This window comes from Rhamphochromis longiceps, linkage group LG23 (genome assembly GCF_057381845.1).
Source record: "Rhamphochromis longiceps isolate RC_006_pf linkage group LG23, R_longiceps_female_GT1.1, whole genome shotgun sequence".
NCBI lineage: Eukaryota > Metazoa > Chordata > Actinopteri > Cichliformes > Cichlidae > Rhamphochromis > Rhamphochromis longiceps.
In genome coordinates this window covers 41,025,691-41,042,951 of record NC_140578.1, presented here as the reverse complement: position 1 = coordinate 41,042,951, position 17,261 = coordinate 41,025,691, and the positions used below count along the sequence as shown (strand labels likewise).

The 17,261-nt window shown below is 43.3% G+C and overlaps 2 protein-coding genes across 9 annotated transcripts in view; both read right to left on the bottom strand.

Moving 5' to 3' along the window:
• Window positions 1–10,105, bottom strand: part of LOC146642584 (mitogen-activated protein kinase kinase kinase kinase 4-like) — a 37,048-nt gene extending 26,943 nt beyond the window's left edge. For 4 of the 8 annotated variants that reach the window (XM_085397290.1, XM_085397294.1, XM_085397291.1 and 1 more), the window contains exons 1-2: window positions 9,835–10,104; window positions 9,402–9,467 (exon numbers count right to left, since the gene is read on the bottom strand). In XM_085397290.1, the coding sequence (XP_085253416.1) occupies window positions 9,402–9,467; window positions 9,835–9,891 (123 nt within the window). In that variant the 5' untranslated portion in view covers window positions 9,892–10,104. Of the gene's footprint in view, window positions 1–9,401; window positions 9,468–9,834 lie in introns of all 8 variants that reach the window. The other 4 variants (XM_085397292.1, XM_085397296.1, XM_085397297.1 and 1 more) reach the window with 2 other exon arrangements.
• Window positions 10,106–13,566: 3,461 nt separating this feature from the next.
• chst10 (carbohydrate sulfotransferase 10) lies at window positions 13,567–16,796 on the bottom strand. The gene is made up of 6 exons (XM_085399381.1): window positions 16,640–16,796; window positions 16,098–16,241; window positions 15,883–15,995; window positions 15,567–15,792; window positions 15,319–15,424; window positions 13,567–15,151 (listed from the first exon to the last, which is right to left on the bottom strand). Exons 2-6 carry the CDS (start codon window positions 16,201–16,203, stop codon window positions 14,599–14,601), a joined length of 1,104 nt encoding a protein of 367 aa, XP_085255507.1. The 5' UTR covers window positions 16,204–16,241; window positions 16,640–16,796; the 3' UTR covers window positions 13,567–14,598.
• Window positions 16,797–17,261: the final 465 nt, after the last annotated feature.

The window sequence follows — 17,261 nt, the reverse complement described above, 5'->3', positions numbered from 1 at the left end:
ATTTTGCCAGAAGTCTGAAGAGTATTTTTCTACTGTGAAAGAGTGAAAGACATCCCACAAAGATTAAAAAATAAATAAAATAATTACCAGGCGGGACATCTTTTTGTTTCGAGGTGAGCGATTAACGTCATCAGTGAGTGTCCTAACTGTTAACGCCAACTTTGATCCGCTGTTATTTAGACTTACTTGGCAATGAAAGTTTTTTTTTTTTTTTTTTTTTACTTTTTTTACTTTTCCCTCATAAAGACGACATCTGATGACGTCGCCTGTACCCTTAAAGATAAGTTTTGACACCTCGGCGTATGTCAAAGACGTGGTTTGAAGACCATTAGAACCATTTCTGGGTATTCCCAAGGGTAGCTCCATAGGCAGAGACCACCCTCACCCACTTCTGATCCATACCCAGTCATTTTGGTCTATAAGCAAGCCTGAAATATGACAGAAACCACTCTGTACAGAAAAGCGCTTCAAAAGGTTACTCCCAGCAGTCTTTCAAGGGGTAAACCATTGAGTATGGGATGAGTTGGGAGTGAGTAAGTTTTACAAACTTGTGCAAATGCACAATCATCTGATATGTATAGAAGTATCACTCCCTTTAAAAATTTGTCACGGGGTTCCAAAAAGAAGGCAACAGAGACACTTCTGCTTAAGTTAAACCCAATTTTAGCAACAGACATCATAAACTGTTACATGCTGTCTGGTCTCTAATGCGCTCTGTGACAGTTTGCCTCATGTCTTCACAGCAGAACTGACTGACCACACGTCAACTTCCACTATTTTTTAATATCCCAAAGCTCCTACATAGGCTTGAAACTAGTCTTTAAACATGTCTTGTTTATAAATTTATAGTAATTAAATATATTAAGTAATTCCTAACTAATCAGACAGCCGGTGAGGCTCAAGTTATTTTATTGAATAAATCAATATTCAGCTGATCGGTTCCAATCAGTCATGCAGTAGAGCCCATGGTACAAAGCTGGGGATGGGAATCGACTTGGGTTGATCAGAGGAGGCCTGCAGCTAGGCACTGCAGGGCCCGTTGAAGTAGTCAGCTAGGTGTGGCTGTGGAGGGGTTATCTGAGGCACTCAGCTATCACTCAGCCCTCCCTGGCCTCCATCTCTACTCCTCCATCACAGCTCCTCTTAACCATGGCCAGATGAGTTCCTGGCAACCCTCCAGCTCAGCACTAAAACCACTGAATGACTTACTGCCTTCAGAGCCAAAGACATTAACTTAAAAATCTACCCTAAAACTAAATATGCTCCACTATAAGGGCTTCCATTAACAACGCTGTGGAGAAATCTCACTCAACACAAGAAACCCGATAAGGAAAGCTGCTTTAGAGCTGCCATAATGGGCTTTCCCGTTATTTCACAAGCCATGTGAAGAACACACACACACTTCACGCGCTGTCATAGTGTCTGCGATGTTTCACAATTACAGGTACGGCTCCGTTTGTTTTGGAGACTAATAAATCCAGCTGAAGATCAGTGTTGGGAAAGCAGTGATTCATGTTTTTTTGGGTGGATTTTCACTTGACAGAAATGAGCGGCAATGCTCAGCAGTGTTGTTAGCGGTCCGCCTACAGAGCCAGTACGGACAAAGGGGGAGTACTGGTTTCCACAAGACTGACCTGAACCTCTGCCTCCCTGCATATTTCGCATTAAAGTAAGATCGACCTGGGAACCCATCAGCTAGCCTGCTGACCAGACCTTGAGAGATCCAGCGACGACAGAAAATAACCATTAGCGATGCAAAGTAGGCGGGTCTCAAGTTAAAATTAACATTGAAGTAAGCAATTCAAGTGACTACCAATGAGAGTAAGTTAATTTGTATATGATGGGGTGGTAAAAGCATTACTTATTTTGTCTTTTGTTCTGGTCTCTGTCAAGATGGCGGCAGACACTCACTGTTGTACCTCTCTCTTGAGGTCCTCTCTGTCAACTCAAAATTTTTGGACAGTACTGCCTTTCTCACCCAGACCTATGTATACTAACAGTATTCCCTATTCCCATTGGTAGTACCTTGAAGGGGGGTTAGGGGGCTCCTTTTGAATCCAAAGCTTTGAATGGCCATTCATCCATTTCTACTGCTTATCCAGGTTCGGGTCACACAAGTAGAAGCTCAGACTTCCCTCTCCCCAGCCACATCTTTCAGCTCATCCAGGAGGGCACACCAAGTCCAAAGCCGGCTGAGAAATGGTTTGCCCCGGTGCATCCTCCTGGTATGAGATACCCGCAAACACCTCACCCAGGAACCATCATAGTCAGATGCCCGAACTTCCTCAACCGGCTCCTTTCAATGTGGAGGAGCAGCAGGTCTACTCCGAGTCCTTGACCCACCTCCTCATCCTACCTCTAAGGTAAAGCTCAGCCACACTTTGTAGGAAACTCATTTCCAGTGCATGTATCCACAACCTCATTCTTTCAGTCACTACCCGGAGCCCATGATCATAGTTTGAATGGTAACTCGACAGCGTCGCTTTTACGCTCAGCTCTCTCTTCACCAGAACAGATCAGTACGGCGTCCGCCTGGATTGTCCACTTGCACTGGGAGTACCAGCCAATTTCCAGGCCTTCCATTAGAAGCTGCCTGTTCTCAGATTTCCTCTTCTGCCAGTAATTGTTTACGAATGCAGATCCATTTTTAAATTGTGAGCAGTCATTGGTTGTCTGATGCATTTCAGCAAACAACATCGCTGGTACTTGAATGTAGCCACAGCCTGATGATCGTTATTAGACTACAAATGGAAGCCAGAAAGCTTCTGCTGCCAAAAATAGTGCATCTTTCCTACAAATCCTGCATATTCATATCTAGAATCTGTTTATTCTGATCAAGCAAAGCAATTAGTTTCACACAGGCTGGCTTTATAACCAGGTCAAACTTCTGCTACTTGCCAAAAAGATAAAAATGGCTCCACCTTCCATTGCACAACCTAGTGCTGAAATTGAGCGACATGCTCTCTAATTAGCCATGCGGGTGCAAAACAAACTTGGTTTCACATTATTAGTTCACACAGTGAGGGAAGAGAGAGAACTGCTTGCAGTGGTAGTTTAGTGCTTTTAAAAGGCTACCCATGTTAAGACCGAGGAGATGGATGACCTCAGTCTTTGCTCAAGTCATGAGAAGCTCTAAGGTGACATCTGAACCAGCAGAGTGAGCAGGTGGGCAGACAAAAGTCAGAGCCTCCATGTACCTTTCACACATATATTAAGACTTCTGCCTGCAGATAAATTCCAGGGAAAAAATGATCCATCAGCCGTTAGAAGCAGCACATGACATGTAAGGCTGTGAGCTGCCTGTGCTTCTCCGGGCTCTGCTGCTGCATACCAGCACACTGACCCAATTCTCACACAGAGACACACAAAGCCTCGGCCCTGCTGCCTCCGAGCCCAGCTCTCCCCAGAGAAGCACGGATGGAAGTGGCACAGAAAGAGATGAGAAAGCAGAGAGGGGAGTGCGCGAGCGAAGGGATGAGGAGGGAAAGCCGGGAGATGGAAAAGGTGAAAAGGAATGCGCAGAGAAGAGGAGCAAAAACACAGAAAGCTGAGTAATGGTCTGAAACAAGAGGCCAGTTGATGTGACAGGACAAGTATTGATCACTGCTGCAGCAAAGGCTTAAAAACGCATTGCCTGTACATTTCGACAACACTAAAGATGTGAAAGCACCGAAGACTAAGGCTGCAAATGACAGCTCTGTTTCTCTTCACCTGCCAATATGCAGTTTTCACACAGTGAAGTGTCCTAGTGAAGGTTTTATATAAGCGTCAACTGAATGTGGGATGACTGGGAGCCATTAAGAAGTTAAAATAAAAAAAGAAAGATTTAGAGCATTAAAACAAGAGATCTTGAAGAGAAAGAGCTATCATGTAAAGGCGCTGGAGGAAGACAGGCAAGAGGCTGTCTCGTCTGCCTGCGCCTTTGTGTCTCATCTCAACACCACTCAAGTAATGAGGCGGCTCAATGAGCTGCACACAGACAGCAACACACACTCACGTACGCGCATACACACAGACAGACACTGAAAGTTTTGTTCGGGCAGTGTGGCGAGTCAGGGGACACTGTAAGTCTTGTGACACCCATTAGAGAGAGGGTCACTGTGGGGGAGATGGGGACAATAAGGGATACACAGCGTCAGATAGAGAGCATGCAGAGTAGAGGAGTGTGTTGGATCTCATATTCACCAATTTAATACGGGTTTGAAATGTTTCACTCATCACGCAGGGCCTTCAACGCCCACCGATTCTGACCTAACAGCTGCACGGCCAATCAGCAGCCGAGCTCCCGGGACCTTTACCACAGAGCCCTATATGGCACTTATCAATTAGACACTGTCACAAGGCCCAGCTATGGCATCGAACCCACAGGCCTGCAAGAAAACCAGCCATCACTTGTCCTACATTCATTAACTCAATGTGACTGGCAGAATAGCCGCAGGCCCGCATTCCTACATATTAAATTATAATCACAAGGATTTTCTGGAAATGACAATCGGGACTTAAGGGCTAACCAGTCTTATAATTTCTCTCTTCATAAGCAATTTCAATTTTTCACAAAAATTTACAAGCTGCTCAATAGATAATATTCAAATTTTATAGCTTTTCCAAATCCTTGGAATTTGACTTAGAATTGTGTAACATCTTGCCAAATAAACAATTTTTCTTCAAATTTCCAGGTCTTAAAGATTAAACTGATATTGCTGATACTGGGTGGACTAATACTGGATTACCACTGGGAACTCGTCATGATAAGACTGGACAAACTGCCTTGCTCTCTTAGTGAATCTGGTTACCCTAAAGGCAGCAGCACAGGGGTTGATGAAGATTACCCTGAAGCCAGATGAGCTCCAGTTTAACTTCAGGGTGATCCATCTACAGTGACCTGATAGTCGCTGCTTCAATCATCTCAACTGTAACCAAATCCAATCTTTCACTTCATCATTTCTTTAAGCTAATTACCAACAACAACCAGTCAGGTTAGCCCCGAGGTAAACATCAGTCTCCCCCTGTGGCTGGTAGGCAATGAAAGACTCCATGAGAGGTTCTCCTCCTTCCTCAGCAGCAGCTCCAACCCTTCACACATAGCTAGCCCCCTGAGGACTGCTTCTTATTCTTATTCTGAGGGAAGGGGGTGAGGCTGCCCCAGAGGTCAGGGGAGAAAACAAAGGACAGCACTACTGAGGCTCAAAAATCGTAATGTCTTTTATTAGCTTCCTGGACAAAAATCAGCCCTCTGTATATGATACCCTTAAATGAAATGTGAGGGACTAGAAATGACTGTTTCATGCAGTGCATATGCAAATATGAAATCATCCCTGCAATTCTTTGATCCCCCCCCCCAGTATTCAGCCACGTGACCATCACGGTGATGTCACCAAGTGATGTTGCTGCACCACATCCAACATGGATTTTGCCGCACCACATCCAACATGGATTTTGCCGCACCACATCCAACATGGATTTTGCCGCACCACATCCAACATGGATTTTGCCGCACCACATCCAACATGGATTTTGCCGCACCACATCCAACATGGATTTTGCCGCACCACATCCAACATGGATTTTGCCGCACCACATCCAACATGGATTTTGCCCACATGAAACATGGTGGTGTGAAAATACTGGTGGCACAGCCTTGGCACATCCCATGGATGCACATCAGGCAAGTCAGCAGGGGCCCCTTGCCTCAGACCTGACTATATATGGCCATTCTGTAGAGCAGAGAGAATCTTCCCCACATACCATGCACAATATGAAGAATCATGTCTTTTTCTGAGTTTCTCTACTATCTCTCCCTTTTTTTAAATACTTATATCCAGAAGCAGGTCTGCTAAGCCAGCTGGTCCAGGGCCAACTGATAAAGAGGGAGAAAAGCTCAGTGAGACTCTCGTCATGCACTGCAAAAAGCAGTGTGTATTGCTTTAACATAACTAATGATAAATTGGGTGCGACAGACCTACACTGCCTTCACAATGACTGGATATTCACTACAAACTTTATACGATGGGTCATGACCGACAGAACTCTTTAGACATGCCAGAACTGGCTAATAGCACAGTTTTAAGCTAATTTGTGTTGGGAATTTAAACAAAAGCAAGGACTTCATTTTAAGGTTTCTGAACGAGCTACAACATCCAGCACTCAAGTGACAAAACTGCAGTACCTTAAATGACCACTTGAGGCTGTCTCTAAAAGACCAAAGTTCCTCATAGGGAAAAAAAACAACTTAACAAATGCCCATCATGAAACTCAACACATTAGCAGCTTTCTTATTTAAACAAACAAAAGCTATATAGACATTTAACTTCAACTCACCATTTGAATTGTATGAAGAAGTTAATTAAGTTAGTTTATCTGTAGAGTCGGTGCCTTTTGGGGATTTTTTATCTGATATAAGATAACATGAAGATTCCTTTATTGGCGCCATACTTGGGCATCATACAGTGAAATCGGAGCAGCGCTATGGTTTCAGCAGACTAGCATACATGCATTTTACATGCTTTACTCATGCATACAGTACAGCAAAATAATATATATAAATTTCTTTATTTTGTATGTGTTTGTAGTGCTATAGTCTGACAAAAAAAACAACAACACTGTGCAGTTGATTGTATAAAATGTCCACAGAAAAAGGGAGACCCCCCCCCCCCCCCTCAATTTCTATTTCTCGCTAGCCAAACTTACTAGCAGCTGATAGCTTAGCACTAAACACATTGAAATATGGTGATTTCTGGTACCAAAACACAAAGGCAATAATTCTAAGCAAAAGGCTTTAAAACTGAATTTCAAAAACTATTGGGGTGATGTAACAGACGGTCCATCTTTTTATACAGTTTGTTTTTCTGTAACTTCTAAACTCCAAATAAAACCAAACAGGTTGGACTAATATTTATATTTATAATTTATATGCTGGCCTTTCAGCTAAAGTACACAACCATATTATTTATAAAATTTATGAATCAAGTTAGATTAAGTGCATTCAATCTGTTTGGAGGTCCAGGCTTTCATTCCAATCAGCTTGTTGGTCAAAGCAATATTAAAGAGGTTTCTATTTTTTTTCTTTTAGCTATAAAGTCATTTTCATTATGGCTTTCAGTCAAAAACTGCTGTGCTGTGTTTTCAAAAGCAACTGTAATCTGGCATCTCTCCAGTGGCAACGGATGCCCTCTTGGCAAAGAGCACTGCAACGCAGCATGGCCACACGAACCTTGACTTGGCAATTTGGGTCTTAGAGAAAAAGCGTGCTCCATTAATCTTTGAGGATAAAGCGTAAAGCTGAAAGTAGGAGGACACAGCACAAGTGCCATGCATACATTTTAAATGCTATTGGTCAAAACAAGACTTTGTGTCAGTATCACACTCATATAGCTTATTTTATGCCTTCCAGTGATGAAAATCTTTCTACATTACACCAAACAAATTTCTTGTTTAACACAAGCACCAGCCTGAAAAATGTCAAAAAATGTAAAATTGGTAAAATGAGGACTAGAAAACCACGAAATCTGGCAAAAACTAAAACAAATCATTTTAGTCCCTCCTCCTCCTTTCTGTGCTCTAAAATGACATATCAGATATCAATATCAGACAGGACTCGGTGGTTAGAGTGGATACTGTCACGATCACTTTATTGTAAGGTTGTCAGAAGACTGATATGAATGCAAAATATGCATGGATACGCTTGACACCAACTTTTAATGGAGAGCAGACATTCTACTCCCAATAATCTGCCTAAAAAGGAACAAAAACCACAAAAGCAAAGCTCTCAAAGGAATTAAAAGTCACCACAAAATCAGAGTAAAGAAGCTTAGTCACATTTTTTTTTTCATAAGATAACACAAAGGGGGGGGGCGGGGGGGGGGGGGGGGGGGGCGGCGCGCTTGCACACTGTGACCAAGTGCTGGACAAAGCAGCAAAGGCCTCAGAGGGAGAAGAATCTCCACCCCGTTTTCACTTGGGGGCTGCTGTGATTATTCAGTGGGTCCGACTTTGAAACCCTACAGACAAACACCTCCTTTCTGTGGATCTGACTGACTGGGAGACCCAAAAAGAGCGAGGGGACAAGCTAAGCTTTGTGAGAGCGGTGAGCAGGTTCTGTCTGGAATTGGACAGCTGCTCTTCTACCAGTTACACCCTCCACCACCTCCTCCTCCTCTAGCGCCTCAGTCCCACTGCACATGCTCACAGGCCACATACTCGTGCCGTTTTAACATGACAGCCAGGCTGCTGATCGACAGCTGATCAACAGGAAGCTGCAGCAGTAGAGCTCCAGCATTAGCCATGCTTTCGCTAATAGGCAGTTTGGCTTATCTTGTGCAGGCCCCTGCGTCTGTGTGTCGACCGCGAGCTAATCTGACAGCCCACTCTTGTACACGCTCTCCATTCCCCTACAGAGCAGCTCTCGCAAATAGAATTAGTACTGGACACTGAATGGAGAAAGAGATTAAAGAGGACCCAAAAAAAAAAAAATAATAATAATAAAAGAAGAGGGAGACGCACAAATTCTCCATCTCATAGGTCAAGCTCAAAGCAGTCTGGTGGGAAGACAGCACACATGCATCACACTTCCTTTTACACTGCACAGGGGTGCTTTCAGGTGTGGCTTCACATGCACACAGATGGATCTGCTCTGCGAGCTGAGGCGGGGGCGATCCTGGGAGTGGAGCGTGCTAGGAGATTGAATGCAGGTCAGTGGAGCACTGTGGGCTGTCAGAATGAAATACTCAGCTTAGTGCATGAGGAAAGTGATTTTTTTTTTTGGTAGTCTGCATAATGCTAATGGATCTGATTAACCAGCTGCAACTACAACAGCACATGAAGGGTGCTGTGCTGCAGCACGGGCCACTAAAAAACACATCTGTGTCTTCTGAGTCTCGCTGTCCCTCCTTGGAGATGTCTGTCAACAGCAGCAATGTTAATTTTCAGCAGGGAAATGCGACACCAGAGCAGATGGTCCACAGAGAGGGATTCCCATCCACTGAACTGGAAGAAAGTCCGGATTTGAACGGGATATGTTATTTGGTTTTGTTAATTAGAAGAAGGGAAAAAAATGATGGTGCTGCAGACTAGAGTGAGGCCATGAGGATTGTGACACTCCACGCTTGCCTCTCCCCCCACCTACATTTTAGAAAGGCAGGTGATGCATCAGAGCAGATTGACTCACTCACACCCCTACTTCCCAGCTGAACAGTTAACAATAACACCAGACTCTAATCACACCAATGAACTAGAAAGACTTTCTACCATATTAACTGTCCACAATGTGGTGCAATAGCATCTAGAACCCATGCGTGCTTAATGCCACTTTCTTTGTTCCCTGGTTTGATAAGAAGGGGGGGAAGCATAGTGCCGAGCCTCCACTGTGAAAACAGGACAGGCCATGTACTGCGCCTCCAACCAACCTTGTATACTTGTCCATAGGTGCCATTTCCAACTACCTCCACCAGCTCGAATATCCCAGCTGGATCCTGGAAAGAGGGGAAAAAGGCAGAAAGGTGTTTCAATTTAAAGTAATGTCATTTAAAAAAAAAAAAAAATCGTCCAAGCAACATTGTGCACTGTGAGCCAGCTGTTGCGTCCTGGTCTCCCCTACATGCCAAACGCATCTCGAACAAAGGAAAAGCAGACACTGGCAACACCTCGCTATGGCTCAGCGGTCATTTTCAATACTTCATCTCTAACAAGGAGAGCAGGCTCAAACTTGCTGCTACTACAAGTCACACTGAACGACGGAGGGTTGAATAAAAATCAAAGCAAACTGAAGAGGAAAAATATATATATATATATAAATTTAAAACATTTAAAAAAACAACGGCTCGGTTCAGCAGCACTCACCCGCAATGAAGCCAAGTCTATGTCTACTAGACTTTTAGCTGGAGAGTCGTTCGCCATCTTTCAAATAAAAGCCGAGCTTTCCTTCGCCTTCGCAAAAAGTGTCCGCTGAATCATTTGCGGGGACTTCGGGGGATAAATTACAGCAGAGGCCGCCGGGGTCTCCTCTCTCTGGGATCCGCTCCTTAGCAGTAAGCGCTGAGCTCTCGTTACTCCATGTTGAGGTGGCAGCAGCGGACTCCTGCTCGCTCTCCTCTCTCAGTTACTGCCACTGGAGTCAAACGTGACTGGTAACTCTTACTTCCGGCGAGCGCTTTCAAAAATAAAACAACTTTTAAAATCGTTTTGAGAATTCTACTTTTTTTTTCTTTTTGAAAAATATTTAAAATAAAATTTGGAATGCACATACAAATATTACATTATGCTGTAGTATATATTTCTGAATAAAATAAATTCAGAAGAAAAAAAAACGCTCTTTGATTGAAAGAAAATAACGTGCATGATCAGAAAGTGTAAATAAACAACCAAATAATCCTTAACCCTTACTTAGCTTACTTTGTAGGTGCCACTGAGAGCATCTGTGTAAGCTAAAAACCAAAACTATAATAATTCAAAACACAGTGGCTTAGATAAAGACAGGAAACCACACATTACAGTGAGAAAGGAAGAAAATTGATATTTTTCTTCTTTCACATGACCTTATGGCTTATGCATTCTCATAAGACCTTAACCACTGGAGGAGGAAATATTGAGGATTTTAGTGTAGGTGGACGCAGTGATACCACAGTGTAAACACACTGTGTAAAAACATGAGTGCACAGTATCAAAGGAAAAAGTGCTGAGTGAGCAGAGCCTCGTCATCGCGTAATTATGGTTTCATGGTTTCATTTTTTCAACTGAGAGAATTAATAGCATGATCTACGATAATGATTCATAACTCATTTGTTTTTAATTTGAGACATCTGTATTTTTCGTTTATTTAGTATTTTATTTTTTATTGTTATATTTTGTTTGTATATTTTTGTTCATTAAAAACTTTCATTTTATTTTAGAGTTAGAAAAAAAGGGTATTAACCCCTTCTTTTATGGCCCTTTTAACTTGCTAAGCCTTTTTACTTTATCGAGTACTGTGCAAAAGTCTTGACTCATCACTTATTTTAAGAACATTGTGCTTCCAAAGAGATCTTATAATTTTTTAAAGTGGTGTTAAGCAACAGTTCTCTGGGTTTCCGAAAGGTCTTCAATGTGTTTCTTTGGACATTGGCTGCTTTTCTCACTCACTCACTTTCAACCCAGTCCTTGTACTGAAACATTTTCAGAGGAAGAATATGTTTGTTGTTATGTTATCAACTTAACACTGACCTAACTCCGGAAATGAACCAGCGTTGTGTCTACACACAACAGACAAATGGCAAAGCACGCATTTTAAATTGTATCTTCAGGCACTTTGTTGCTAGCAGCCTGTCACAAAAACACATCATTTATTTACTTTTTTTTTTTGTTGAATCATGAAAAAATACCAATGATAGATAGCAGAGTATGAGCTCTCACCAAAAAGTTGGCATATCTCTGCATAGTGTGAAGTGTGTTATTAAAACTTGGAGGAAACTGGACAAAGTGGATGGCGGCAGAGAACATAGCAGGGTTAAAATATATATATTTATATATCTGCAGAAGATGATCAGTATCTGAAAGTTGTTTCATTAAGAAATGGGGGAGAAAATTCAACAAAGACCTGACACTGGATGCATCTGGCCCTCCTTGATCCATCTATTGCAGGGATTTCAAACATAAGGCCCAGGGGCCAGAATCAGCCAGGCAAAGACCCCAATTTGGCCCACTGGATATCTTTTGAAAAGGGTGGGCATTTAGGACTTTTGCTGCTTTTCCTACATGTAAAACCTCCCTCATTGCCATTCACAATCTACTAACTTCGTTAAGTGACAAATTTCTATAATTTTACACATTTCTTGTCTCAATTTACACAAAGAGTCATACTGTAAAAATCTGAGAAATAGTGTTAAAGTTGCTCTTCTTTGTCTTATAATAAGGTATTTAATTGATTAAACGCATAGTTAAACGTTTGCACTTGCAGAAATTGGAGTTTTAACAGTTTTACCAGTATGCTTGCGCATGTTTCAATAGATAACTGCATCAAGTTTTTAATTTTTCTAGCAAAACATGAGGAAATGAGAGCTGGCTCAAGACTTTCACACAGCTGTGTAATGTTTGCTAAGGCAATGCTCATTATAAAACCTCTTAAACTGGTTCCTGGAAGTAAACACGTGATGAATGATCACATATCGACCTGCTTTCCAAGGGTGTAATGCTACACTTTAACTTGAAAGTCAGTCACCCACACTTCCGCTGCTAGCCTGCTCTCCCAGCTTTGCCGGAGAGCCGCACAGACACAGGAAGCCGGTCGGCTGCACATAGACAAACAGGGCTGGGCTCTCGGTGCATCAAGCGTGACCACCGAGGTGATATTAAATGAACTCCCCCCCCCCCCGCTAACCGCCATCAGCCTGCAGGCCCGGTGTTTATGCAGCTCTGCCGCATGAGCAGAAGGACAGGTGGTATAAACAGAGACAGGCAGGGGAGTAGAGCCCCCACCACAGCATCCACATGGACATGCGCGCCTGAGACTTCAGTGTCAATATTGGTAATCATGGGTGTGGCAAGTGAGCAATCTCGGGAGTGATGCTACTGCTGTGTGCGTGTGCAGCACCTAAGTGTACTCCAGGGAGCAGCCTGTAATAAAACCGCTTAATTTCACCATGACTGGAGCCTGCATGCACAACACTGGCTTCTAAGGTGAAATAATGATATACTGTACAGCCAAATAATGAAGATCAACCAACAGGCTACTCATTGGTCAAAGGAGTGTAAGCAAACCTGCAGTCACTTCACTGATTTAGGTTAACCTCTGCTGTCCATATGAACGAATGTGATTCATATGGTCCACACTTAAACTGCAGCAGTGCTAAATAAACAGATCATATTAAAAAAAAACCCACATACACACAGCGACACTCCTGAGGACTTTTACAACCCTGGATCTCTGTGTGAACACCAGCAGCTGCTGTTACTTGTCACAGCTGCACAATGGAGCGTTCATCTGTTGCTCAAACAAACTTTATCTCCATGGTGGAACGACAGGACCAACCAGTCGGACAGCACGAGGGAGAGATAACCTGGCAGACAAACGTATAACAAACACGCGAGCCACAAAGCTTTGAGGCACTCGGGGTTAATACACTTAACTGAAGCTTATGCTCTGTGTAAATCAACTTAAATCCACCTTGCACAGTGTGAGCTTGGATATTTGACACTGACGATGCAAACTCCTGTCCTTGCCCTGAGCCTCTTTGATGCTTGCATACAGCTATGAAGTATTTGTTTTGCCCTTAAAGCCCTCTGCTTAAATGTCAATTCAACAGACTAGTGTGCTGACATTTAAGTTCAAAGGGTTCAAGGAGGTTTGTGGCTTCTTTCACCAAGCACTCACTTTTAAATACACTGCTGCCCCCCCTGTGGATGTTTGACATTATTGCAGCAACATCAGCTTCAGAGCAGGAGAGAAGATTCAGGGATGCAGCGAAGGAGGAGATGAACAGGGTTGATGAGATGGAGGGAGTGGGTCAGCTTGTGGTGACCCCCCCCCAAAATAATCAGCTATTATAATAGTAAAATGCACACCTGAGCAATATTTAAGAAAACAAACATAGAAACACACAACTGACCAGCAAGTTTATTACAAGCCATGTCGTCTTTGTAACACAACCACCTGTCCAAAAGGTCACCCAGAGGTTGCAGAGACGCAGCAGTGTTTGTTTGTTTTTTACAACTGGGACACCTCTTGTGCCACTACTCGGCGGGTTAATAATATTATAAATAGCAACACATAATAGAAATGTTGAATTCCAAAGACAAGGACATTTACATAGTACATTTCTAATTGAAAAAAATAGCCTTTTTAAAAATCCAGTGCCAGTTTCCTTCAACGACCCGAAAGCATTAACAGCTAAATATACATCAGGTGTAATGTAAAGGCTGAAAAACTGGAGTAGTTGGCACAACACAGTCCAGGGCTTCATTTTGATTCCACATTATGATATGTGAGAAACCAAGCGTTTAAACAAAAAAGCTTTCAAAATGTAAAAAAAGGAAATTCTGAAATCCACGAGAACACGACTGTCTCATCATTTGATTTATATTCACATCTTTGTGCTCCCGGACACACGCGGTCTACTGCGCCTGTATCTGGCATTACAGGAAGAGGTACTGAAAAGGATGCTGTCTGAAGCATATGGCAACATCCATTAATGAAACAGGCGATCCATACATAACAGCTACGTTACAGGGTTTACCGTCCTGCATCCCTGGCATTACATATAAAAAAAATTACAGAGAACAAATTAATCATAAATATTACAAACGTGTTCTCCACTTGATGTGTACCATACATTTGACCTTGATGCTGACGCTCCCCCTCAGCATCACCAACAAAAACCTAATAGAATCTGTGGTTATTCACTGCTCAGTGTCATTATGGCGACTTCTCACACCCCATCCTGCACCTATGTTTGCTCATCGGTTACATTTTCTATCTGCACAAACACGCTGTTAAACGTCTTAATATTAGGCAGCAGTTTGCATTCATGAGAAAGAATTGACTGTTAATTACAGTCCAACTCACTCGCAGCAAATCAAAGCTGGTTTATATATTTAAAAAACAAACATGTCTTTTAGTCGGTGTTAATTGCCTTAGTTCAGTAGAAAGTCTGGGCTTGGGTAGCCGAACAGATGGAAATCGCCCTGATAGCGTGCGTAGAGGCGCTTGACGTCTCGCTTGCTGATGCCTGAGAAGTAGTGCTCCACCTTGGTCCTGTTATAGCGTGTGATGCCTGGAGGAATGGCAGGGTAGGTCACCAGTGTGTCGATGCCTGCCGCTTTGAGGATGTACGGGGCATCCTGTTCCAGCGTCTCGTGGTGGCCGACCACGCTGTAGTTTATTTTGCATGGCGCACACAGCTCTGCGTACGTCACCCAGTGGATGATGTGCTCGCCAAACTGCCGGTCCATACGCCGGTGGCCTTCCATATCGCCGAGGTAGCGAACAAAGTCTTCGAAGTGGAGACCGGAGGCGACGAGGTCATTGTTGCGGTGAATCTTGCGATATTTCCATATAATGGCCGGAGCTATGTCGTGCTTGTACCACGGCTCGAAGCGGGGGTTCTTCACAAACTTGTCCTTGAATGCAGAGATCAGGCGCTCGAAGGGATCCCTCACAATGAAGAACTTGAAATAGGTGTCTAATCTGTTGAGGTACGAGGCAGATAAACGTTAGCGTAAGCCGCAAACACTATGTGCCAGCATCTTTCAGAAGAAGCAGCGCTGCTTCATCTTTGCTTTTTGATTTAAGGAAGTACATTTGACTACTTCAACCAGATAAGTCCACATTTATCAATGTAACTACGAGCACACCTGTGATTTATTTCCTGCTGAGTGAGGGACGACAAGCGAGGGAGGCCATTTTTCTCATGGTCATGAACAAGGTTTTCTGGGATCTCCTCCACAGTCTGGAAAGCCCCTGCAAACAACAACAACAACAACAACAATAATAATAATAATAATAATAATAATAATTCCTCATCTAAATTAACTACTTCAACAAATAGGCATGAAATTAAAAAGAACAGCACTGCTTTTACCTCTATCCTGTCCATACTTACCATTGAGTACAATGAGGACCTTCTTCCACTGTGTATTACCCACTTTAGGCGTCTGGCAGAACAGGATCTTGTGTTTGTCACAGACAAAGATCCGGTCGAGGACAAATTTGCTGATGGAGACGTGTGTCAGATTTCTCAGGCTGCTGTTCTTACACACTGTCGAGAGCAGCTCGATTCGCTTCTGGGCGACTGACTGCCAATCTGCCACTGCGGGTACTGCTGTAGGCTGAGAAACATACACAACTTAGAGTTATGTAGAGGAGAGAAAAGGCCAATGGCATGGATTAGTTATAATTAGCAATCAGTAAATAGTCACCTGATCTGATGACTTTGGAGATTTCTTTTCAGGGCTGGACATCCCAATGGGTTTGACCACCACCTTAGTGCCTGGTACTGTCCCGCTCTGACTTCCAGCTCTCTCTCCGTAATCTAAAAAACAAACAAACACATAAATCAAATGGGACTGATCACAATCCCCCCTCCTGGGATTTCCCGCCTGTAGCTATCACCGTAACAGGTCCAGTGGCTTACCATCAACAGCTCTGAAGCTGATGAACTTGCTGAGAAACATCAGGATTAGCAGCACCCAGCCGCAAGCCCCGATGAGCAGCCAGTAGTGCCGCATCGCTTCGCACATCAGCCGACGGCCATGGAAACAGCGAGCGACGCTCCCACCTGAGCACGCACGCACGCACGCACACACACACACACGTAATGGAGATAGGACTTGACTGGCGCTAAAACTAACCTGTTAAATCGTATGTCTTAACGGTGAGCTATCCTACATAACGATTCAAGACAAGTGATAACTACACAGCTCAGGGCTAGCGACCGTGTACGGAGAAAAACTAACGGCAATGCTCTCAGCCTCTGTGTCAGCTCATCTAAATAGTGGTGCTTTCAGGCAGCTAGCTAACTGGTCAGCTAGCTAACCAGCTAGCCACATCTGTCCCTCCCAGACATGAAGCAGACAACTTAAATCGTGCTCGTTTGTTTTCTCGGCTAGACCAGTTTAAATCTCACCGCACACACACACACACGGCCCAAAATCGAAATCAGCCTCGTAGCTTTACCTTTTTGATAAGTTGTAGTTCTACTTCGCAGCTGCACAAACTCCAGAGAACCCGTTAGACGATCCCATAGAAACGTCTCCGCTGATGCGTCCAGTCCTCTCAACGTCCAACTGCTGACAAAATAATGGAGCTCCCCTTAGCGGCAGCATGGCAGCGCTGCCATGATGATCTGACGTGAGCACACCCGAAACACCACATTTTAATTTATATAATGACGCGAGAGCATAAACAAACTCTTATTAATATATATATATATATATTTTTTTTTAGGTTAATTACATTATTTTTCCCCAGGTTGTCCATGCTCCATAGTTTCAGAACCACCTGTTATATCAAATATAGAGGAACAGGTCCTTGGAGGTAGCAGAGATGAAGAGGCTACAGTTTACATTGGTAATGACCAGAATCAGAAGTGATTACTAGGGCTGGGCATCGTCACTGATTTCTAGAATCAATTCGATTCCGATTCACAAGGTCCCGAATCGAATCGTGGATCGAATCGATTCGAATCGGGGAAATTTTGCCTCACAGTCAGAAATATTATAATTCTGATCCCTTATCAGTACATATCTATATTTTTTATATCTATAAAAAGAAAGCTGACACTTGTGAGACTATCAAA